General features: G+C 42.1%; 2 protein-coding genes across 4 annotated transcripts; one reads left to right on the top strand and one right to left on the bottom strand.

The window, feature by feature from the left end:
- Positions 1–30: 30 nt before the first annotated feature.
- Positions 31–9,670, top strand: mapk9 (mitogen-activated protein kinase 9). Of its 3 annotated transcripts, none has more exons than XM_061275778.1 (12): positions 31–215; positions 3,060–3,206; positions 4,007–4,136; positions 4,246–4,304; positions 4,516–4,654; positions 4,888–5,053; positions 5,895–5,966; positions 6,923–7,105; positions 7,325–7,449; positions 7,547–7,610; positions 7,772–7,843; positions 7,919–9,670. In XM_061275778.1, the coding sequence occupies exons 2-12, from the start codon at positions 3,091–3,093 to the stop codon at positions 8,053–8,055; spliced, it is 1,263 nt and encodes a 420-aa protein (XP_061131762.1). In that variant the 5' UTR covers positions 31–215; positions 3,060–3,090; the 3' UTR covers positions 8,056–9,670. The 3 variants fall into 3 exon arrangements, with proteins under 3 accessions (XP_061131762.1, XP_061131675.1, XP_061131622.1); XM_061275691.1 differs by adding an exon at positions 405–551 and having other exon boundaries at positions 7,772–9,670; XM_061275638.1 differs by having other exon boundaries at positions 7,772–9,670.
- On the bottom strand, positions 9,039–12,266 carry LOC133152760 (uncharacterized). The gene is made up of 2 exons (XM_061276682.1): positions 11,578–12,266; positions 9,039–9,954 (listed from the first exon to the last, which is right to left on the bottom strand). The coding sequence occupies exons 1-2, from the start codon at positions 11,958–11,960 to the stop codon at positions 9,717–9,719; spliced, it is 621 nt and encodes a 206-aa protein (XP_061132666.1). The 5' UTR covers positions 11,961–12,266; the 3' UTR covers positions 9,039–9,716.
- Positions 12,267–24,005: the final 11,739 nt, after the last annotated feature.

Below are 24,005 nucleotides of genomic sequence, written 5' to 3'. Positions count from 1 at the left end.
ACGCAGCTCTCGACCGCCTGCTGTGACGTCGCCGCCTCCGCACTCGGCGCCGCCACTAGGATTCGGCTCGGAGCTGCTGCAAGCTCCCCGTTGTGACAGTCCTAAGTGGCTTTTCGTACAAACTTTTTCTTCGACTTTTGGACGTGTCGGAAGGAGCGAGAGGGCGCTTTCGCTGTTTTGTCCATGCCCGGGAGTGTCCTGGGAAGGAGAAGAAGGTAAGCGTTCGCCGGCGCTTCCGCCCCCTCAGTGAGGCGCAGTGAACCCGCCGGCTTTCGCTTCAGCTCCACGGTCCACGACTACCGCATTGCTCCCTAACGCTTGACAGCAACATTAATTTACACAGATACACTTCGGTAAAAGGTGCTTATTGCACAGACAGTGTGGCATTTCTCGCTTTTGTGCAGGGCGATTTACGGCCGTGCTAAGCCACCCTCAAGGCCAGCTGTGCTGCGGCGGTGTGTCATCCACGCGTGACTTCACACTCCGTGTATGCTTGCCTGTGTGTGTATTTTGGAGCAGACATGCGGCGTTTGGGGATTATAATCTGACAGGTATATCCACCCAGTCATGTCAAATGAGAGTCCAAAAAGCCCCCCATCCACACTCTCCCCCACCCTCTTGGATTTACAACAGTAGTCAACTGATCATTTCCACATTAATTTGGAGGCAAGTTTGAACCTGTCATGCCATCTGAATGTTGGGTGCATTTATACATTAGCAGCAACACACGCACACACAGACGCACATACAAACATTGTGTTAAGTCATCTTCACTAAGCATTATTTTAAAGAGCATCCCTGGTGCAGCATCATCAGTCTTCCCCTCGCATGAGTGTGAGATGTTGAGTCTTCAGGCTACGCAAATCGGATCACCCACTCAGATCACTGACTCCCATCCCGCTCCCAAATTTGACCTGCGGTCTTGTTAGACCCCCAAGGCTTGGACTTGGGAGTGGACAGCAGCCATGAAGAGTAGAGCATGGTCTTGTGAAGGTCACTGAGCATCATATCATTGCCTTCATAACCAAATCATATGCTTATATAACGGTGAATTTTCTGTACAATCTATTTTAGATGTTGGTCTTTTTGAAAGGCAAATAAATAAAAATTGTGTTCAGTGTTTGCATAGAAAACGTCAATCACTATGTGTTATTTTTCTTCATATTGTTGGTCCACATATCACCTACTTGTTGTTAAATGTAGAAACAAGAGAAGATTAAAAAATGAAATGCCATTGTCCCTAATTGAGACATAAACTATGCTTTGTGGATAATGGTCATTTGCGACTCACGGTATGAACAAAAAATTGCAGTGTGAGGAGCTTCAATAGGAGTTCAAGGGGTTCAAGCTCAAACGTTCATCCAACTGATGATGATAGCATGCCACGATTAATGAAACTCAAGGTGCATGTTATTATATCTGCAAAGGCACAACCTCTGATGCAGGATTTTTATGTCACAGGATTGTCAATGTTACCATTTATTCATTTATTCCTCCGTCAGTTTATTAATTTACTTACTGATTTATGTAGCACCTGTATGGACATTTTTGCGGGTTGTTTCATGATAGTACACCATAACCTGTTTGATACTAGCAGTCATTTGGATTATTATGCTGCCATTTGTGCATAAATGATTAAATTGCTAATTTTATTAGAAATGTAATAAAATATTCTACCCCTCAATATTATTATTATTTTTTTATTGTTATGATTCCTTATCAGTTTGCCTAAATCTGTATTGTGACAGCAGATGGAGGACTGTACACGTCCTACTGCAGCAGAAAGGCCTTTGGGGTATTGTTTGCTTCATCACTGTGGTCTTTTTGCTCAATGCGTCTTTACCCATTCACCAAGCATTTTCTAAAGGCTTCACACAATCAGAATTCTGGATCAGTGCGTTAAAAAAAAAAAAAAAATCATCAGAACACTGATTGATCCATTTGCAGGAGATTGGGACCAGCTTGGCCCATGAATAACCACATTTTGGGGATCATTGAAAAATCATTGGGGAAAATATTAATAACAAACTAGAAATTACCCACAATGTGCTGATAAATAGTCCAAAAATCCCCACCAAAACAGTGTAAGAAAATTGTTTAAAAATATAATTCTGGAAGAACTTTACGAGTCGCAATGTAAAACAACAGTTGTTTTATTTGTGTATTCTTAAATTCACTATATGTTGCCAAATAGTTTACAGCAATCCTTGTGTGTGACCTTGTTGTGGCCCCGCTGTGTTGGTGTAATCTGAGCATTTGGAGGAAACGGGCATTTGATTGTGGTTCTCCTTTTTTGTTGTGTTGAATGAGGAAGAACCCCATAGCCATTTCTAAGTGGAGATATTTTTTCATTGAATCTAGACAAATTCTAGGAATAATGAGGACCAATGAAAGTTAGGACCACCAAATGTTGGAAAAAGCCCAACAGCAGCTCTCATCTCGTGTTTAGTTAAGAGAGCCAGCTGGCCAAGAAAAATCCACAGAGGCAGGAGAGGGAGTAAACAGATGAGGATATTTTTCTCCCCTTTCCCCAAGTAATGGTGTAAAAGGAGAGCAGCACTATACCTCCAACAGCTGATGGCATTTTGTTTTTGCATGCATGCAAAAACAAATGCATGTGTTTATAAAACAACAAAGGGTAAAATAACGTGGAATAAGATGAAATATTTAAGTGTTAATTAAAATAATTCTCAGTGTTTGATATGCATACTGCTTTCCCACACTCATACACGCTCCATGTGTTTGTTTACTTAGCATTAATGTGTTAGATCAGGCTGTAGAGATGCTCGTCCGGGAGTCTTTGGGACTCCCAAGCTGTCAGATGCCTCTGTTCTCCTCTAAAAGAACTTCTCCCTGTTATCTAAAGCCTGGTGTCACCTTTGCCAAAATAAAGTAATTGTCGTCATTTGGTTGCTTCCACACTGCTGGAAAGACATTCTACAAATCTAGGGTCCCACTAATGTGCTAATCACAATTCTCTTCCTATTAATTCAAACTCTTCATATCAAGAAATACGTTTCATCCTTTGTGACCTTACTGGATGTGTCGTTTCTCCACAGACATCGCTGGTTCCCTTGACTGTCCCTCAGGATGAGTGAGGCCGAGAGTCAGTTCTACAGCGTTCAGGTGGGAGACTCCACCTTTACCGTGCTCAATCGCTACCAGCAGCTCCGGGCCATCGGTTCCGGGGCCCAGGGCATCGTTTGGTGAGTGGCTTTGAGTTTCTCGGAAAGCCTTTGCAATCGGACGCTGTGCATCACTGGTAGTAAAAGCAAGCTGTGAAATGAGGTGATTAAACCTTCTAACAGTGCGTGGCTAATTCAGACTTTAGTTTTTTGCTTTATTTTCACAGCTTGCTGGACATTTTAATGAGAGTTTATTTTGGAACATTTTGCGCTAATTTATAATTTTTTCTGCAGTCAGTATGGAAAATCAAAAATATGCTGCTCATCTAATTTTGGGAATAATTCAATCCGCCTCAGTTATTGATTATATTTTTAGTAGACATTAGTAATCATCATTGAGTGCTGAAAACATCTTCAGATTAATGTATTAAAGGTTTGTATAATTATATAATTTGTATACTTCTGTCAGAGTTTGTATTGCTTTCTCTAAGAAAAAGGATGTTCTGTGTGGTTAATGACCAGTAATTCTAACGATCAGATTAGGATGCTCTTTTAACGTGTATGTGCTTGCTAAACTGTGGCAAGCACCATGAAGGAGGATAATTGTCATTGTGTAATCAAGCGTGCATGTTAGCGTGGCCAATGGGCTGTCTCCACTGTGTTGTGCGCACTCTAGTTTAGCCCCCTCCCCTCCCGCATTCTTCGTAATCTTCTTGTCTTGTGCTTTGCCAAAAAACAACTACTTCAACATTTCATTATTGTAGTTGCACATGGTTGTCATTTTCAAAGCTTGATGACAATAAAAGTGTTGCAGACCTTGGCGGCAAGTCCCAAAACATATTTGTTGGCTGTGACACAATTTCTGTCTTGTTTATAAGCAGCTCTGCCCTAGATACAGTCTTGGGCATCTCTGTGGCAGTGAAAAAGCTGTGTCGGCCCTTCCAGAACCAGACGCATGCCAAACGTGCGTACAGGGAGCTGGTGTTGCTAAAATGTGTCAACCACAAAAATGTAAGTCTTTTTCACATCATCCATTGCTCCTTTGGGAATTGTAAGTCTTGGAAAATTCAAGACTTTATGATAATGTGACAGTCACAATGTGCTGTCTATTTTCTTGTAGATTATCCGTTTGATCAATGTGTTCACACCTCAGAAGTCCCTAGAGGAATTCCAAGATCTGTGAGTTGCAGTCTGAACCATTCATTTCCAACCTTTATTGATCCCACCCCAAAAAATGCCAGCATCAAAATTTCACAAAATACTGAATACAAAATACTTAATTTACACACAAATTGATCTAGTGTTCTGCCTGTCACTATATGTCACTGGCATGGATCTTGCATTTTTGTAGAACCTTGGGCGTCCTATGTTCATGACTTTTTTTTTATAGATATTTGGTGATGGAGCTGATGGATGCCAGTCTGTGCCAGGTGATCCACATGGACCTGGACCATGAGAGAATGTCTTACCTGCTTTATCAAATTCTCTGTGGCATCAGACACCTGCATTCTGCTGGTATCATTCACAGGGTACGATTGGGGGAATTGTCCTTCCAAATGTTTTGTATAGATCTCTAGCATAATCTATAAAATGTTGAGTATTATATATGATACATTACATGAATTTAATTCCGTTTTAGGTTTGAAAGATTTGTGTGACCGTGACTGCTTATCAGAAGATGCTTGCAAAGAAATTATTGTCATCGGTTACTGTGTTTATCTACATGTAAGATGTAAGCTTTTGCTCCTTTGTGTGCTGCCAGGACTTGAAGCCCAGTAACATTGTGGTGAAGTCAGATTGCACACTGAAGATCTTGGACTTTGGCCTGGCTCGGACGGCGTGCACTAACTTCATGATGACCCCATATGTAGTGACCAGATACTACAGGGCACCGGAGGTCATTCTGGGCATGAAATATAAGGAGAATGGTAGGTCGGACATCCCGTTGTACTTAAAGAGGGGCCAATGCAATACAATATGTACATGTGAGGTGCAGGTAATATTTTTGTCCACTTGGGTTCATCATCCTCATGTTCTACACCAGGAGTGTCAAACTCATTTTTGTCGCAGGCCGCATTGTAGTCATAGTTTCCCTCGGAAGGCCATTATGACTGTCAACGTCGTCTATATAGCATGATGTATGTATACATTATAGGCTACACAACAAACTGATGAATAACTTTGTCTTGTCTTGAGACAAACCGTAGCAAATGCGTTGACCCATCTTGACCGGTAATTAGACAGACGTTACAGACGTTTTGGGATCGCGGTTCATTCCGTATTTTAGTGCTACACTACAGTACTTGAACCACTATGACGCAGCTCTATTCCATATTCATTCATGCAGGCAACATGAAACCCAAATTGAGAGTAGAGTTCTGATATGGCGACTTTTAACTTGAGCATGACAGAAATGAGTTGGCGGCTATTTGGCGCACATCAAGCAAAAAGTTATCACACGGAGAAATTGGGAAGGTCGACCTTCCTCCCTGCGAGGCACACTCTGGCAGCAGCTGTGGGAGGTGATAAGCAGAGGAGCCCGGGTGTGGTTGCCCAGGCCAAAAAGACAAAACCAATCCAGCCTGAGGATGAGCATGATGTATGCAACAGACGACAGCGGAGCTCACTTTGCAGACAAAAACATGCAACACTTTCATGTCAATGTGTTAACTTTAAAGCAAGAACCTGTTCTTCCCTCTCTCTGCATGGGAATAATGTATGTGCTTCACGTTAAATGTGAACAGTTATTCATATCAGCTTTCTTTACAGTGGACATCTGGTCTGTGGGATGCATCATGGGGGAGATGGTAAAAGGCAGCGTCATCTTCCAAGGCACCGACCGTATCCTCCACCGCTTGTAACCATGTGTGGTTATTTTTCTTTCAATATGGAGAAATTGCTGTCTCATTTGTACAAGGTGTCCATAAAGAATATTTACATAAAAAAAAAAAAAATCACAAGCGACTGGACAAATCTATGGAAACTGTTACAAAATGACGAATGCATACCTAAATAATTTACTACACCTCTATACGGGCGGGAATAGTCCCACCAAGCTCATCAAGACAGTAAGTACTTGATTTCTTGCAATGTTCGCAATAGCATAGCCTTATCGATGGTAGCAATCGCATTCGTGATCTGGCAATTTGGCTCTCCCTTCCAATATACCGGTCTGGAAATGTTTGATTTCGAAACCCATAAACACATTCAGTTCCAGATTTCCGGGTGAACCGTGTTACTGGAAAATGATGCATGCTTGATGCTCGTCTAGTTGCGGTGCCTTCTTTGAAGGCGACCAGTGATTTGATTGCACACGGTTCCACATCAGACAATCACCTCTGGACTATCCGGGTGAAATTCAGTTGACACCAACCAGACACAGCGTTATGTCTTACTCAATACAATCATATCAATTATACTGCCTTTAGTAAACTAATAATGGTTTAATTAACACTGTAGGAGAGCTATTATTAACTTAATGTTTATTATTTTGTTTTTGTAATTAAGAACGTATAACTGTACCGCATCTCACTGAGAGTTATTCCTTATATCTACTACTTTCTCCTAACTAATTGAGGCTCCCAAAATATTCCATACACATTTTATTACGATGCAGTACAGTTAGAACCACTGTGAACTCCAATCACAGTTGTTCACATTTTGTGAATTAAGAACCTCTCTGACAGTCTCAGTGTTGTCTTTAAAAAAATAAAAAAAAGTAGTTTGTAATAGTCATCATTATCTTGGCTCTTTGGTGTATGTACCTTCCCATTTCCCTTAATGAACATTTTGGCCAGACATCGATCAGTGGAACAAAGTAATTGAGGTTCTGGGCACGCCGAGTCTGGAGTTTATGAACCGTCTGATGGAGACGGTCCGAAACTACGTGATAAACAAGCCACAGTATCCAGGTGTCAGCTTTGCAGAGCTATTCCCCGACTGGGCCTTTCCCTCGGACTCAGAACATGACAAGCTCAAGAGTAAGGCACACTCTCACAAGAGAAAGGGTCTTGTCAAATGGAACTTTAACTTCATTTTAGGAGGTTTTCATTGATAGTGAAACTTTTTTGTGTGTTTCGCTTATTATCTTTCCCATATTGATTTAATTTGGTATTCACTCACATAATAACAGGCTTGGCATGCTTGGTTGGTGTCATATTTTCCATAGTAACTATTCTGTATTTCCGTTGCCGTGACAGCGGGTCAAGCTCGAGACTTGCTGTCCAAAATGCTGGTCATCGACCCCGAGTGCCGTATCTCCGTGGAGGAAGCCCTCAATCATCCCTACATTCACATGTGGTACGACCCCGGTGAGGCCGACGCGGTGAGTCCCGCATCCCCCCCACTCTTCATTTTTGGCCTCTTCATCACTACAACATGTGTCCTTTCTGTGATTTGTGCATGCCTCCTTGTCTCTTTAGCCTCCTCCCCAAATTTCTGACAAGCAGCTCGAAGAGAGAGAGCACAGCATTGAGCAGTGGAAAGGTAGGATGCACTGCTCTCTAGTGGACCCATTCAAAATTGTTGCATTTGTCAAACGTACAAACACAAACGGGGGATCTCAGATGATGTGATACAAATCAAATGAATTGACCAAGAGCCATATTTTTTAATGATGTGGACAAATGTTTTCTTTCCCCCTTCAGAGCTTATTTACGAAGAAGTGATAGACTGGGAGGAACGGAACAAGAATGGTGTTATGAAAGAGGATTGCTCAGGTACATTCACGTGCGGACTATTCATTTCAAGTTGCGATGAAACAAGAGTCATTCGGTCAATCTGTCTCTCCTCAGATGTGGTGTCCAGTTCGGCCTCGCAGTCGTCTTCAGCCAATGACATCTCATCTATGTCCACGGAGCACACGGTGGCCTCGGACACAGACAGTAGCAGCATCGACACGCTCACGGGGCCACTGGATGAGAGTCAGTGAATGCAACCGGTCTTCCTCCCTTTACCCCGCCTTCCTCACAATCTTAGGATCCGTTCACATCAAATTGACATTTTTCTTGTCATTCAAATTGTTGCTCTTATTTATCCTCCTAATTTCCGAAACCTGTTTTCGGCTGCTGCTTAGAGATCAAAATGTTGTGCTATGCGACTCGTTACCTTTCTACCTTGGTGGATGATGCATGCATTGATTTACCAGGAGCACATGTGGTGCGGAGGCCCGTGTTGTGGTTTGTTCAATATAGTTGTATTTTCATAGTTTTATTTTTGTAGCAGATATTATGTTGGAAAAAAACCTAAACTAAAAGAGGTCATCAACTTGCACTATGCAGTGCAAGTGCACCGAATGTAGACCACAACAGTTGTCATGCATGTCAAAAATAACAAAAGCTTCACGTTGATGTTAAGACGTTGGTGATCAACTCAGCCAGAGGTTGATCCCTCGATTCTTTAGCCGGCTCGCAATCTTCTTTCGGCACACACAGCAAAATGCATTTGACCGGAGTTGTGTATTGAGTATTTACCCCTGACAGCATGGCAAAGCTGGCATTGCTTTATTTTATTCCATCATGTAATATACCGTATGTAAAGGTGCGTGCACACGTTGTGGTTGTAGACGGGATTAATCGCAAATAGTGTGTTTTCTTCAGAAACTCTTTGTGCCTGTGGAGATGTACATTATCACACTCACCTACCATAATACGTTACTACTCTTCTAGAGAAGATCAGTGTGTACAAACAGCGACGTTATATCCTGCGAACTTGGGAAGAGCTGCGTGTTTGTTTGTTTGTTTGTTTTTGTGTTCTTGCAAAATCTTGCACTTGTTGAGGGCCATGTGATCATTTTCTTGTCATGAACCAGCGCACGCGCGACTCCTTTCCATTCCGTGACATAACATCATCGTTTTGAAAGAAATATGGAGTAAGTCCTACAGCTTGGCACACCGCAAAGAGGCAGACTTTGGATATGGACTTTGAAGCTTTATTCAGAAATGGACTCACTTGAGGATTAACTGGTGATGCTGTACAATATTCTTCTGTTTCAAAATGCAACCCTTCACTCTCATCCATTTGTTGTTTTAACTGACAACCGGCCAGCTCACGTTTTCCACAATGTTTTGTATTTGTCATGTGTTGTTGGATTCTAAACACCTGCGCACATCGTTTTCGTTGCTTGTTCTGTGCGATCCTTTTGATTGCAGTATCATTCAGGAGCCCGTTCTCAGGAGAATCTAGGAGGATTTCACACTAACTCGAAGTACTGGGGGGGGATTGTTAAGGGGTTTTGAGAAGTTAAATTTTTTTCATGAATGTTAAAAAAAAAAAAAAAATGCTGCTCCCTAGTCCGTTACCACTGAAAATATCTTCTTCGGCAGGGTGTGTCATCATCACTTATGATTTCCGACTAAATTCTCATGAGAACGTGACATATTCGGCTAATGTAGCTCATGCTGTTGACAAACGCGATTAGGTTTCATTTCTGCATTTTCAGATTCCTCTTTCATGATTCATGAAGAACTCATTGTACGTCATGGAAACATTTCCCAAAAGAGGAAAGGGAATGCTCTGTCTAGGGATACATAAACTACTATACCACATCTTATTGTGTTCTCTGTGAACTTGCATAGTCCAGTATTTTATTTCTCAAAAGCTTCTGATGATCTTTTCTGCCTTCTTCGCCTCGTTGTTAAGATCGCCAAAGGTGTCGAAGAACTGCTCCATGTCTGTCTGCAGTGCTGAGTTGCGTAGCTCTGCGGCGGCCCGCTCTCTTTCCGATTGTGTGATTTTTGCTTGCACAGCCTGGTACCAGTGACGTTGCCGTGACAGATTGGTTTTCAACAGAACCACCTCCGCCTGCAGCTCCTTGTTTCTCTCCTCTAGGCTGAAAGTGAAGATATGCATTGGAATTGGGTAAGACATCAAAAATAGGAAAATGCTCAGGTCAGTAGTGTATTTGAGATGGTTGCTTCAATTACATTGAGTGAAATCGATAAAGTCAAGCAATGTGGAGGTCATTAACATTTTCCTAAAAAATATTCTGTCAAAAATAAGTGTGATTATTATAATTACATTGAATTCACTGGCGACCGAGTCACATCACAATTATTTTTCAAATCCTAGAAACCCGGGGCTGAACTTGCACTAGAAATTAGCTCTCGCATTTTTGGCTTAGACAGGGCCCTCAAAATTGGCACAATGCAAAAAAAAAGGGATAAAGCCCTCCTCAAGCAAAGCAACTACGTGTTAAAGCAACGCACTGGTACGGGGAAAAAAAAAGTCATTTTCTAGCTGGTATGCAAACTTCCATTGCAAAACACTACGTTGGAAAACCAGAAGGCATTGTCATCGAAATTTATTTCCACATAGTTGTGTGTACACAAAATACATTCTAAAATAAAACTGACAATATTATGGATCATATTAATGTTATAAGCATTTCCCCATTGATATGCATATTAATGAGGCAACAACTTGCAAAACCACAGTAACAGTCATGCATGACATTGAACAGCGTCAACCATTTAACGTACAAGTTCATCGCTGCTTGTTTTTGTTTTCAGCCCTTGTCGTTGCCTGACCTTTGAGCGAACCTTGCTCCATCTATATTAGTGAAAAGGTATGTGTTGGGACGAGATCAGCAGCATGGCCTCTTAATTTAGACCGTTGCACCCTGATTGTGCCATGTGTTTTTTTCCATAGATCAGCCACCACAGGCTATAAACCCAGCAAACCACTTGAAAAGTACAGAAGTGGTCTACGGGCATTGACAGATTTAAGATCTTAAATCGTCACTCAACCCACATGAGTCGGTCTAATGCAGAGGTCAGCAATCTTTATTGCTCATTAGCATCAGTATTTCAGTATGGCTTTGTTGTCTCACACAAATGAATTTTGTGATCTATTCTGACCATGTTGAAGTGTCCTTGAGCAAGATAGCAAAAAGTTGCTGATTCTGTGTCATTGCGAGGTGAATGAGGAAACAGTGTTGAAGTGCATCGAGTACCGAAAGTAGAAAAGCGCTATATGTACTTGTGTATTTATTCGTACCACTGACACAAACCCACCCCATCCCAGCATTTTTCAACTTTCCCAGTCCTCTATTGCGCCCGCCACAGCTTTTTTTTTGGAACGTGTTACAGGCATCAAGTTGAAAATGAGAGAATATTTGCAAAAAGCTGGTGCTCATAACTTCATCATTGTCTTTAGCAAGTATTCAGTTAAATGTAGGTTGAAAAGCAATTGCAAATCTTTATTGGCTTTTTACTTTTACATGCATTGAGATTTGTATCACTCACTTGATATGCTCAGTGGGCTGATACTGTTCTAATGTAATCATTTCCCAGTGTTTGTAAGAGAAATGGTTGACTTAAAGCAGAGAAATAAACAGGATGTGGGGTGATATGTGTGACCTGTAAAGCACAGCTGGCTGGGTCCAGGCACATTTAGACAAACTACTTACACTTACTCCTTTAGGGATTAATTAGACAAATGATTTAAAAAGTACCTGAGAATGCGGGCCTCATAAACTTCGTGTTGTCTAACGAGGTGCTGCTGGATATTGGTGAGGAGGCTGCGAAGAGCAGTGGCAGAGGGGTCGGCGAATGGTAGAGGAGGGGGCACCTTGCGAGCCCAGTCAGTCTCCTTCGGCGGTTGCACCTCGCTTTGGGGCCACAACGCCTGACGGTGTGGCTGAGGTGAATCTGATCGCATCTGGTCCCCTTGTACAAATCCACAGGATACTGAGTCCCGCCCAGGCGCTTGCTGATGCCCAAATGTTTGGTTCTGGGCCTCTGAACCACTTTCTGACCAAGGATCGTTCTCCTCAGCCTCTCTTATCTCAGGAGCCCATGCTTGTCCCTGGAAGTGCTCCTGGAAGCTTGATTCCATCTCCAAAACTTCTCGGATGCGGTCAACGGTTTCCGGACCAGGAACGTTCTCATAAAACGAGAGAGCGCTCCGATGGGCTGTGCTTGGTGTTGGGCTGGTGTCGTAGTAGAGTCGAAATTTGTCTCGCCAGTGTCCCGCCTGCTTGTCCCCCCGTCTTTCTCCCTCTCGCTGAGTTTATTCCCGGATCATGCTCCAGTACTCCCAAAGTTCCTCTGCAACCGCAGTAGGAGTGTTCTGGCCCACCGCCAGGCACTCTTCCCTCACTGACCCATGTGGGAAACTCAGACGCAACAGGGGCCAGAACAGTCTGAGGGCTGCAGAGGCCAGGGGGTCTGGTTTCAGCGGGGTACGCAACTCTATTTTCCATTTCTCTTCCCCTGTTCCACCCTCACTGGGTCAAAGGTGGGCAGTTGTCGTACAGAGGGTCCGTGGAACAGGAACCGGCTGTGGTAGGGGTCTCCACAAGACAACAGTGCAATTCCATGATCCCTCCCTAAAAACAGAAAAAGCCTTTGCCTTCCTCTGTCTGCTGTTAAGTGAGATTTGGGCCTTATATTAGGGTTCTGGTACAGAACCTTCGATCTGATTTTGCCGAGAAAAAGGAGGCGAGGGTGTGAGAGCCCTCGTTCTCTTTAGTGACAGCAGGTTGCACTGGTGTAGGGGTGTAATCGTGCACCGTACGTCCGAGTGTGCCTGGGCATGTCTTTAAGTGGGACTGACATCAGCTGTTGTGCTACTTTTGAGGGAATGAAGAGCCGTGGGACCCCAGAAATAGACAGCAGTGGCGGCCACTGTATGTGAAGCCGTAAAATGTACCCCATCTTCTTGGTTATGCTTGCACAATCCACCAAGAGCCTTTCCAAGACATTAAAAATGTAGCTTTGATAGTTATGCTCAGTTTTGGCCGAGACTTTTAAGAATGTGCAGTTCTTGTAGATGTACTTTGCAGTGCAGTTCAAAGTGTTTTTGTGTTGCCCTTCTTTATTTGACATTTATCTCTATTCTCTATAAAGTAAAAATAAATGTTTGCATACATTTGATATCACAGAGAAGAGTGTTGCTAACAACCCTGCCAATTTTAAACAACTAAAAAAATCACCAAGTATTGCAAATGAAACTTTCATCATTAATCAAATGGACGCATTGCGACGGAAACTGCGCCTGCCTTCGTATACTGCAGTTTTATACACGTTATGTCGTATCTTATGTCTGTGGATCGTCGAGGAGCCCCTGTAATTATAAAACGACAATCATTGGTCATTGAGTCTGTGATCCATCCACACGGTGGCACTGCTGACTTTCATAGCGATTGCCTCACACTGAGGGCCTGTTCCCTCTACAAAAGGAAATGCTTTGAAAATCTGATTTCTTCTTGATTTAGATAAAGGATAGATTGATGCGTTTTTCTTCGTTTGATGTTTTAGTACACACTTTAACTATACAATTTATTATCTGTGTTTTGGAGCCTCACATTAAGCCCGATGATGATGATAGTCTAAATACCCTACTGTGAGCAGCTTGAACCCTAACCAATCATACCTGTGACACTTCCATATAAAGCAGAGGGTCACCAAATGACATTTAGAAGTCCATGCCCTCATCAACATCATACTGGACTGTTCAAGAGAAGAGACAAAGTGCCATAGAACAAAAACAACATGGCATTTAATTTAACTGTTCTTCCAATTTGTCATGCCCCCCCCCCCCAAATGGCAAACAACCTCGCGGCCTTTATCTCTCCTCGCCTTTGACCTGGTCACTTAAAGGCGCAGGTGCTCCAATGATACAGAGGTGATGTTATCTCGGAGAGCTTTCATCACTCAAGCTCCTCTAACCTTACAGAATGTCTGCCTAATTGTTAATGGCTATTACGACAGGCCCCATGGCCGTCCAAAAAGGCCTTTTATGACACACACTCCACTGGTGATGTTGGCCGGCAGTTCTCAAAGCACTTGATCCTGTATCGGCTATAATTTGCTGTTGGTCATAAAAATTCACTTTTATTGATTCATCGCGCCAAAGAAAGATTTTTTTTTTTTTTTACCCGTTATAGCATCTGCCGTACATTTCCATGCACCATTATTTGCAACAGCGAGCGTCTATTTATGGCTGTCTTATTCCATTTTCAACGTCAGCGTGAATGATTGGAGAACATGAACAAGATGTCTTCTGGCAACAGATGCTCACAACCACGGGAGGAGGTGCAGCGCTCTCTGGAGACCACTGGGATCCATGTGTGGGTAGGACATGGTTCTGCCAGGCTAAATCAGATCAGGTTTCCGTCATTCAAAAGCATTTCCCTTTACAGTCTGACTTCCGACGCATCTTTCTTTAGTCATGGATTCATGCTCACATCATTTTCTTATCACCAGAGGCAAGTGATTATTTTTACATACATTTTTACATCACTAGTTCTGTGTGTTTCCCCATACATCAGAGCCTCACAATTCTTGGTAGTTATTATATCACCAGGCAAAGTTACCATGGCAACAATTTCTTTGAGTGGGAGCACTATGAAGCAAAACCCTTGCAACCAACCTGCTTCTCTGTAAGGCATGAGACACGCATGCAACCGCCATTTTGTAGCACCCAGACGCCGCTCTAGAGCACCAGGTGTTCTGCTCTGAGTTTCCCTATGAAATGAGATGTTTGGCAAGTGCTTTAATTCTTGGAAGGAAAGAATTAGTGCCAAAAAAAAAGAAAACTGGGTCCCTCAGCAGCAACATTTGAAATCTAGCATCACAAGTGGATGTATGTCGTTCACATCTCTGTGGCAACATTTTGCCCAACTCTTCCTTTGCTTGAATTCAGCAACACCAGCAGAGTTTTTCACCACGAAGGGCCTTTTTCAGGTCATGCTGCTGCATTGCAGTCAGCTTCAAATCCGGACTCTGACGAGAGCACTGCAAAGACTTCATTTTATTTTCCCATGAATCTCTGTATATTAAAAGTGCATATGTCAAAATCTCCATTTAATAACTGCATTTTATGACAACTTGGGTTATCTTTGTTTGATATTGACATTTGTTTGATATCTTTAACATTAAATTGAGGAAATTGCAACCAGAAAAAAGAGAATTTGGGAAGAACGTTAATATTTCTTTGCAGCAAATTGAATTGAATTAAATTCAATTTACTCTTGAGAGATTACATTCAGTGTAATACGAATTTCGTGTTTGGTTCAAGAGATTTTGTGGAAGGGTTTTCAAATACACACAGAGCTCACATATAGCCACAATGATGCCTGGTTGTTATGATATTTCCCCATAATTATTGTTTGAATTGCCGGAGAGGAAAGGACGTTGTTTCAAAATGGTTATGCTTAAGAAGTACTAAAAAGGAAAGAAGAGGGTTAAGGAAAACATTGCACTCTGAACGACTGGGAGGAAATTCTGATTTGATGACTTATTCAGGCTTTCTTTGGAGTCCTCCTCCAAGGGTTTCTTTGAAAAGATGTGCATTTGATGTTGCTTTGCATTTGTGTGTGTTTGCAAGAAGGATGTGCAGCTGAGGGTTGTCGGAATCTTGTTGTGATAGCGAGGGTGAACACAGAGAAAGGCTGGCTGCAAATGAGAGGAAATGTAGGAGGTAAGGATGCCTCTCCCACATAGAAGAGCCCACGTAAGGCAAAAAGTCGACAGAGAAAAGCTCTAAAATAACATGGATGCAGAGCTCACAAAGAAAATTGCGTGGAAAATCAAGTAATGGATTATAGCAAAGATGGGTTTGTGACCATTAAGTATTTCTGGGGCCTTTGTCAAAAACAATGTATCACCCCCCCTTCACCCAAGACAATCTGGACACAGTGCTGGCTTGTGTGTATATGGGCGTGTGTGATGGGCACACATTTGAACGAGGTCCAGTTTGCACAGAGCACTCGGCTCATTGGCCATCTCTGGGTCACCGTAGGAGACTGTCCTGGGATGGCTGAGCGAGTCTGGGAGAGTAAACAATAGCATGATGAGAACAGCTCACGCAGGGGTCGTAAGGTCAGCCGACTGGATCGAATACATCACCTGTCAGCCGTTTTGGCCTTAACATTCCTACATGGAAATGACCGTTGGAAATTATTCCTGGCTTGTGTTTACAGGCAGAGGCTACGACACTTGAGTGCACGCAGTATAATGTAGCAGGTTGGCAAAGACCCGATGCAGCACAGAGACTTTTTACCTCTGGTCGCTTTCTATTCATAAGCCCGGGGAAGCCGTAGCTCATATTTATTTATATAAACCTGCAGAATAGCGGCGTGTGTATTTATGAGCTCATGGTAACTGTGGATTATTAAAACAAAGGAGCACAAAATGGAGAGAAATTGATGGTGTGTGCGTACGTGTGAAGTAGATGTGGTAGTACTGCCAAGCTCCTATTCCCCTTTGAGAACAGACTATTTGGACTGCTTACACAGTAAACGGACAGAATACGGAATTCTTGTCTGTCAATGTAAGCTGTCGATGGCCTTCAGAGTCACTCGAGGTGGCTGAAGTGCTAAAACGTGCTGGGTCTAGATTTGTCCTCCCTTGCTGAGATTGCTGGCCCTCAAAAACACCAGCATTTGTCACCATCCTCCTCTTGGTCCTTGCTAGCAACTAGAACGTTTAGTTCATTGTTTTATGTTTGTTTACGTGCGTTTGTCATGTGATGTTGTGGTTTTCTATCTCTTTAACTGATGCGGTAGTGGTGAAATTAAGGCTAATAGATCTCTGCTGGAAATACACAAGGTGCTATTTTTCACAGCTGCATGTGAATGTGGTGTTGCATGGAAAAAGTAGGCGTGTTCAATTACTGGCGTACTTAAATTTGTTATTTGACAGTTTGTTTTTTTTATGACATCCAACTGGTTTTCATACAAATATAGCTGTAAATTAGTTGTCCTGATATACAATTTTCAGATGTGCAGAATAGTAAGAAAATGCTCATTTCTGTCCTTATTTTTTAAGGTCACAAAGCAAGCAAATAATCATTGAGTACAAAGATCTCGAAATCTTAGCAGTCTGTATCTGCATCCAACCATCGTGCTATCGGTAGTGGGTCCACCTCACGAAAAGCATCACTCTCTAGACTCTAGAGTGTGTTCAACAGGAGGAAGAAATAGCCACAAGCTTTCATACTTGTCTGCAGCTCATTAAGAAAAAAAAAAGAGCGAAAAGTGAAAACATTTACATTAAACTGGAGAGGCTCAAAGTGAGATTTTCACAAAGCTCCAAATCTCCGGCAGCACGTATGCAAGCAGAACAATTTAGGTCACAAGTTCTTGTATTTGTCTGCAAAATTGTGCAAATGTTTGGTCCTGAGACCAACACCACATGCCTATCTACAAGACAATGATTCACTGAGGAGATTTGATAGGATTTGAAGTCTGTCAGCAAATGCTGAATGGGATTAATCATAGTAATAAAGGAAGAGTCACAATATCGGTAGACCGACATTTGAAGAGAAACAAATTGTAAATAAAGAATGAATGAAAAGAAAAGAAAATCCGCACCTTTATCCAAGCAAGTGGTAGATGGCAATCACCTTGGCCGGGAAACGTGTAGTGTCCCTTTTATTGGATTGTGGCAGAGATTGCAGAGGGAGATCCTACAGGATTAAGTTCATGCTGCAATGATTGGGCAGGGCGCTTGAGAGATGAAAGACAAAAAAACAAAAAAACTAACAAAACACAATAGCATTAAGTGGAAGTGCGAGTGAATATTGCCTTTATAGCCCATAAAAATAGCAAGTGACCTTTGTCGTTTGTTGGATTTCTAATAGCCACTCTACTGAGCAAAATGTAGTAAAGACTCTCCATAAATTCCGTTAATGACCCAGGCTAAATTTAGCCCCGTCCCCCACATATAATGATGCCATCACTTCACGTCAACGTATTTCCTTGGCAGCATTTACTAGGTTCCTGTTATCCAGGGCTTTAGTGCCATCTTGTGGCATTACTGAAATTGCACACAAAATAAATGTGAATTTTTCCAGCAAACAACTGCAAATGAGTCAATTTGTGATTAACTAATGGCAATCAGGCAGGGATTCACTGTACTTTAACACCAGTCAATTGTGGTCCAAATAAGGAGGTCCTGAAGGGTAACCGGTTCGATGAAACTTTACGTGTTTACTTGCGTCTGAGAAAATGGTCATCAAAATGCTGACACAATTCCAGGAGTGACACTTCACTCTGTCTTCAGTGTGTTTAACTATTTTGTTTGTAAAAGCTTTGAAATCTGACGTTTTCTCATTTCAGCAGGCTGCTTCATCGTTGCTGTTGTTACAAAAAAGAGCCTGGAAAGTAGAGATGAAGCTGGGTGAAGGTAATTCTAAGAAAAGCTGCAGGCATATTGTGCCTCTCTTTCACACCCGCATATCTCTCAGTGGGACGGCTGATGATCACATACACAGCTGCCTTCTTCTTCGACTGCACACCTCCGCGCCTCCAGGTACACACACTTGCACACACACACACACACACACACGCTTGCTTTCCATCAAAAGCGTCTTGATTTGAACTGCGGAAACCTGCGCTACATATGACAATATCAAAAGATTCACAGTGAAATTTTCTGCATCCCTCTCTATCTCCTCAATAAGGAGTGTTTTGTGGTTCTCCATAAATATATATCATAAAAACATCACCTGTCATGTATTCCCTTAGCAATATTAACCCTTCTGCGGGGAAATATCCAGCGTGAATGAAAAAGCAGAGCGTAAAGTGGAGCTTTAATTGGCAGGGAGCTTGCGCTTTGTCGCCGCCAAAGCCCACATTCATCTTTAAATATCTTCTCCCTCCCCGTGACAGCAAACGGGCTCATTCAAGCTTACAGGAGAGCCACATACTGTACCATCAAATGATTGAACATAATGTTTTCCATGTCTTCCCTCTGCGTCTTTATCTTCCGCCGTCGCACACGACTTGTCACTGTCTGCCTCGTCTCCACCTCCTCGCTTCTCCGTCTTCCTCACCGAGATTTGCTTCCCATCAGGCAAACTCGTCAGGCAGAACAAATGAACTTATCTTTTTCTATTTCCATCCAAGATGAAAGGCGGGGTTCATTTGCTTCTTCGTACAAAGAAGGATCGTTTAAGAATCTTTCCATTTGCACTATGAGCGTGGAAATTAAAAGAAATGACAGAAGAACGTGATAACACGGCTCGGTAAAAATGGAACTATAGCTTGAGGGTGCTCACGTTTTTACAGTCTCTTCTCATATACTGTGTCACCACTCTATTTCACAAATGGGATTCAGAAATAGTTTCATTCTAATGTAGGCAGTACATACACATTTAATTTTTTCATTATCGCATCACATTTCACATTTTCCCCCTAGCAATCAAATGCTTTTTAAAACCACTTATTTGTTTTTTACTTTAAAATTGAATCGTTTAAAAAGACGTATTCTAAATACATTAAATGTAATGACATGGTCGATGTTTCTAGACCCTTTATTTTGGAAAACTCTGTATCACATCCTTGTTTCATATTTAAAGGCACTGTAAAGATACAATTAATTAATCATCATTCACACGCTGTTTAATTTTTTCAATTCACACCAGCCCCGCCCACTTATAGTCAGAGTTTGTATAGAATTGATGCCCATTGAAATGGATTGGGGAAAATCATAACAATTGCACCTTTAAAAAAAAATCTCCTTAAAACGCTGATAAATATTTGATACCCGTAGTGATGGGAGGGTTTGAGAAACCTTGGACGATTAACGATGGCAGCACAGAACATCCATAGAGGCAAATTATGACGTTACAACCGATTATTGATTTTGCATGAAATGCTCAATATCTGCCGATCCAATCGGATCTTTGTAAAGTCCATCATAGATGGTCTGATATAAACTAATTGTTAAGAATATGCTGTATACGCATAGGCATATGATAAGGAACGTTTCAGGGGCGGAGCATGTAATAGTCATTCCCCACACGTCTTATTCAAAGCTGCCTGATTCTTCATCACATTCGCGAAAGGAATCCTCTTAATTGCTTTCCCTGTATTATAAGAAGCCTCATTACCGAAAGGCAACACCCTGTCTCGCACACCCATACAATTCCCTGGGATCTTATTCCGGCTGGAGAAATCAATTAGAAAGATTACAGAGACTTCCAGCCCTCCTCAGACAGCAGTTAAAGATGAGCTGCGTAGTCAATGTTTCACCATTAAATCAAACTCCAGACAGGGATGGAGGCAAGAAGCCAGCTCCAAGGTGGCCATGGAGAGGAGCGGTCGGACAAAGGATGGGCAGAAGAAAGAGAGAGATGGTAGAAGCTCCCACTGGGAAAGAATGGCAATAGAAAAGCTTTGACTGCATGTACCATTGTAAAAGCCACACCTACTTTGCTTTAAAATAAACCTTTCATTTCTAACAGCTCAACAGTCCATTGAACAACCGTCCGTAGCTTTCGTGTCCAAAAACCCATTTCAAAAGAGCTTTTCCCAAAGTGTGGAAGATGAAGATGTGCCCAGAGCTTTTCTAGAGGGCTTTAATATGATTTTGCTGCTATCCTTTTTTTTTTTTTAAACACACTAAAGGGAAGCCCACACTGGCCACTTTTCCTCCTTCCTTTATCCATACATTGCCGTGAGTCATTTCTCAACGATCCATTAACTGCACCAGCACGAGGCCTGGAGGATGAGAGAAAAAGGTTGTTGCTCTCTTAAAAGGATTTTCACATAGATGAAAAGACATTAAGGGACGTAACAATAAATGGGTCATAGAATAAACAAAAAGAAAAAAATGCTAGTATTAAAAAAAAAGAAGAAATAGCACACGATAGTGTGTGAACTAAGACCTACTTTTGTCATGGCTTCCATTTCTTCTTCAAGGGCCATTTTTTCTCAACAGTCATTCATTTACTTATATACATTTAGGATGTTTGTGAAATGCCATGTGACGGCATCCTTGATAACAAGAAGCTGTTTACCCACGCACGTCAGTTTTTGCATGTCGGCTAATTCATCACCTGTCACACAGGTTTCCAGATAAGAGCAGCCTCCCTTGCATTGAGCTATTATAATGCTAATGTGGCTAGACTGTGATTCAAGGACTATAAAAATGTCAGATGTAGTGATATTCAAGCTTGAGTTTGAAAGCTGTCGATGGTGGATAAATGAGTTTGTGCCAAGCCATGTCTCATTTATATGCTAACAATCAGAAGACTTTCCCCTATAGGGCAGTGTGCACCTGTCTCTGTGCAAGAAGCTAAAGTAAAGAAACTAAAGATGGGCTGTGCAAGTCATTTGGTGCAAAATACTCATCAGTAACATTTACCTACCATAACTTAATTGGCAATTTTTAGTGCGACTAACACAGCGGTGTCCAAGTTGTTTTCATTGCAGGCCACGTTGTTTGCTTTGCCCTCAGGCAGCCAACGAAATCTCACGCAGTAAATGAATTTTGGCGAAGGGTGTAACTGGACCCCAGAAATCATAGTTTGTTTTTAGTTCACAGTTTGGTTCACATGTGGTACAATGAGGCAGCAAAATGCTCAATAAAGACTTTGTGTAGACAGTCACACATTTAATATCACTTAATTTGATTTTGCTCGGAAGAGGTGGGCTTCGGCACAATAGGATTGCGTAGCCGCATTTGATACACATTCTTCTCGTTAACTCATTTGATTGCACCCAAAAAAAAAAATATGATGGAAACACGTTTGCTGTCCTCATATTTCTCTCACAGCTTTGGCTAGGAAGAAATCACACCTATCCGAGAAGCTTGTTAACGAGAAAGATTACACGCTTTGGATGAGTGAGCGGGAGAACAAGGCTACCGGGGCCAGTTAGCAACTCGCTGATGCGGGACCACATGGGGAGAAAGCAGAACATGTTGGAGATGAATATTTCCCCATGACACAGCATAACCGGCTGCCTCCCAAGCATCTGTAATGAAGACATAAGGAATTGAACGATCTATAATCAGTGAGAACTGCAAGTAAGAGAGCAAGAGTAATGGAGAGATTAGAAAAAAGCAAACGCTTGCTGCAGCTGAAGAGCTGTGAGGCAGAGTGATCCATGCTGTTTTCATAGGCTATTTCCCTGAGGCATTGTATTTGCACAGCCAGAGATGCTGCAACTACACAGAAGACCATCTGTATGTATACCTGACCACATCTGTAAACATTCTAAAAATAAGCAACAGTGTGAGGCAATAAACAAACAAACAAGCTGGGACAGTCACATGGAATTTGTAGTTTCCTTGGAAATTGAGTAAAACTCCATCAGGGGTGATAATGAAATCATGCTTAGGCCAATGACAGCAAATGACATCATCTGCCAGCTTGAGTTGCCTATATGACTGTTTGAAAACAAATGTTTCCCCATGTTCTTTCTTTTTTCCATGGAATGCCAGAGTAAACATAGCTACACTATCTTGTGCTTTATTTGGGCATCTAACGTATGGAATGTATTCAAAAGCATTTAAATGAGGCTGGTGCATCATTGCTCTAAGCTATTATGTATAAATGCAGCTCGAAGTGTTGGCATAGAAAGTGCGGCCATCTGGCTGCGTGCGATGCGCGGCGGATGCAATGGCACTGAGCTCCCACTCATTAAAGTAACGTGTAGTGACTAGATTAAATTAGGGCCAATCTATTAAATTCAAGTAAGCACTCTGATCGTATATATCCTTAGGCACATCTCCAGTATTACCTTTATTAGAGCTCATTAGTGCACCTAATGATTTGGCTGATTCAGTGTATTCAATTCAAAATGGGAATAGAGAATAAAATGTAAATCTCAAGTCATATCTTCGAAACAAGACAGGGCATTCATTCTCTGCTATTGTGTCGGTTTCTATCTGTTGGCTTGTGTTTTAGCAATACTAAAAGCCTCCCTTCATTAGGTTTAATCCCTCGCCGATAAATAGAAATGGATCACAATGGGGACATTGTATTGTTACGCAACAAAAGGGATACCCACTCCAAAAGTGAGAAGACCTAAAAGTTGCTGGCTCATCATGACAACCAAAAGAATGCTAGCTGCTTTGGGAGCCAATTTTAGAGCACGCACTCCTCATAATCCCCTGGGTGTGTTTATCCCAGCCCCTTAGAGAGCGGAGCACTTGAGCAGCCGCCTCCACCACTGTGTGTATCTCACTTTGGCTCCGAGTTGGCTGTGGATGTGAAGAACAATCACATGATTTGTAGGCAGTCTGACACCTCGCCTCTATACATTCTCCCTGTGGCACAATCGTCATGCACCAAAGACGAAGTGAGGAGGAGACTGGGAATGACAGATGCAAACAAGCACATAGTTTTGATGGTGCCCTGTGTGAAACCTTCCTTTTTAGTAAGATTGAGATTCCGTTTAGTCACGACCCAGTTTGTTTTCACTGTGTTTTAAGTCAACCAATCAAAAGTTCTTTGAACTGAACTGAATCATTAGCAGGGGCATAGTGGCCTTCAAGAAGTTTTCCAAATGTGCTCTGGCTAATGTGTTGCAGGCACACAATCACCTGTAACACGTCCTCTATGAACACATGCCAGCACGAGTGGGTTGCTGTAGTATTTTGGATAAGCTGTTTTGACCGATCAGTGTGCGGCTTCAATGGTGGGGGCAGAATCTTCAAAGAAAAATAAATCCTCACGATGTGCGTCATTTCTATACGGTTCTGAGATCTATGCTGTTATGTAATCAACTGGCTTTTGCATCTTTCCAAGTCTTGAGCTGGCTACAAAGGCGTTCTGTATATACACGTACATCTTCCCCGTTCCTCCTACGCTGGGCCTACAAGATCTGACTCATTCACTATTCGGCACCTTATCTTCCCCACTGCGTCATTAAACAATTAGAAGAGACCATATTCAAAAACGGTTTCACTGTTTCACCGTATGCTTGAAACTTACACTATCCTTTACAGAAATAAATAGGCACGTAGATGGATAGATACAGTAGGTAAAATGAAAGAGACATGCACAGTCTTAGATGATCTGTAGCCTTATAGGAGGCTTATATTTGGCTCCATGGTAGCTGGCAATCTCCCAACGATTAACCAGGTAAGACCTTTCCTTCCATCAAAATAATTAGCGGCCTGGAAAACTCTCCCCCATCATACA

The sequence above is a fragment of the Syngnathus typhle genome, linkage group LG1 (genome assembly GCF_033458585.1).
Source record: "Syngnathus typhle isolate RoL2023-S1 ecotype Sweden linkage group LG1, RoL_Styp_1.0, whole genome shotgun sequence".
Lineage (NCBI taxonomy): Eukaryota > Metazoa > Chordata > Actinopteri > Syngnathiformes > Syngnathidae > Syngnathus > Syngnathus typhle.
The sequence above is the reverse complement of the archived record's forward strand: the minus strand, read 5'-3'. Positions and strand labels throughout refer to the sequence as shown.

Coding starts and splice junctions, on each gene's coding strand:
- mapk9 (XM_061275638.1), top strand. CDS start 3,091: ATGAGTGAGGCCGAGAGTCAGTTCTACAGCGTTCAGGTGGGAGACTCC. Junction 4,305..4,515: donor CTAGAGGAATTCCAAGATCT/GTGAGTTGCAGT, acceptor TTTTTTTTATAG/ATATTTGGTGATGGAGCTGA. Junction 5,054..5,894: donor CATGAAATATAAGGAGAATG/GTAGGTCGGACA, acceptor CTTTCTTTACAG/TGGACATCTGGTCTGTGGGA.
- LOC133152760 (XM_061276682.1), bottom strand. CDS start 11,960: ATGGAATCAAGCTTCCAGGAGCACTTCCAGGGACAAGCATGGGCTCCT. Junction 9,955..11,577: donor TATGAGGCCCGCATTCTCAG/GTACTTTTTAAA, acceptor CTTCACTTTCAG/CCTAGAGGAGAGAAACAAGG.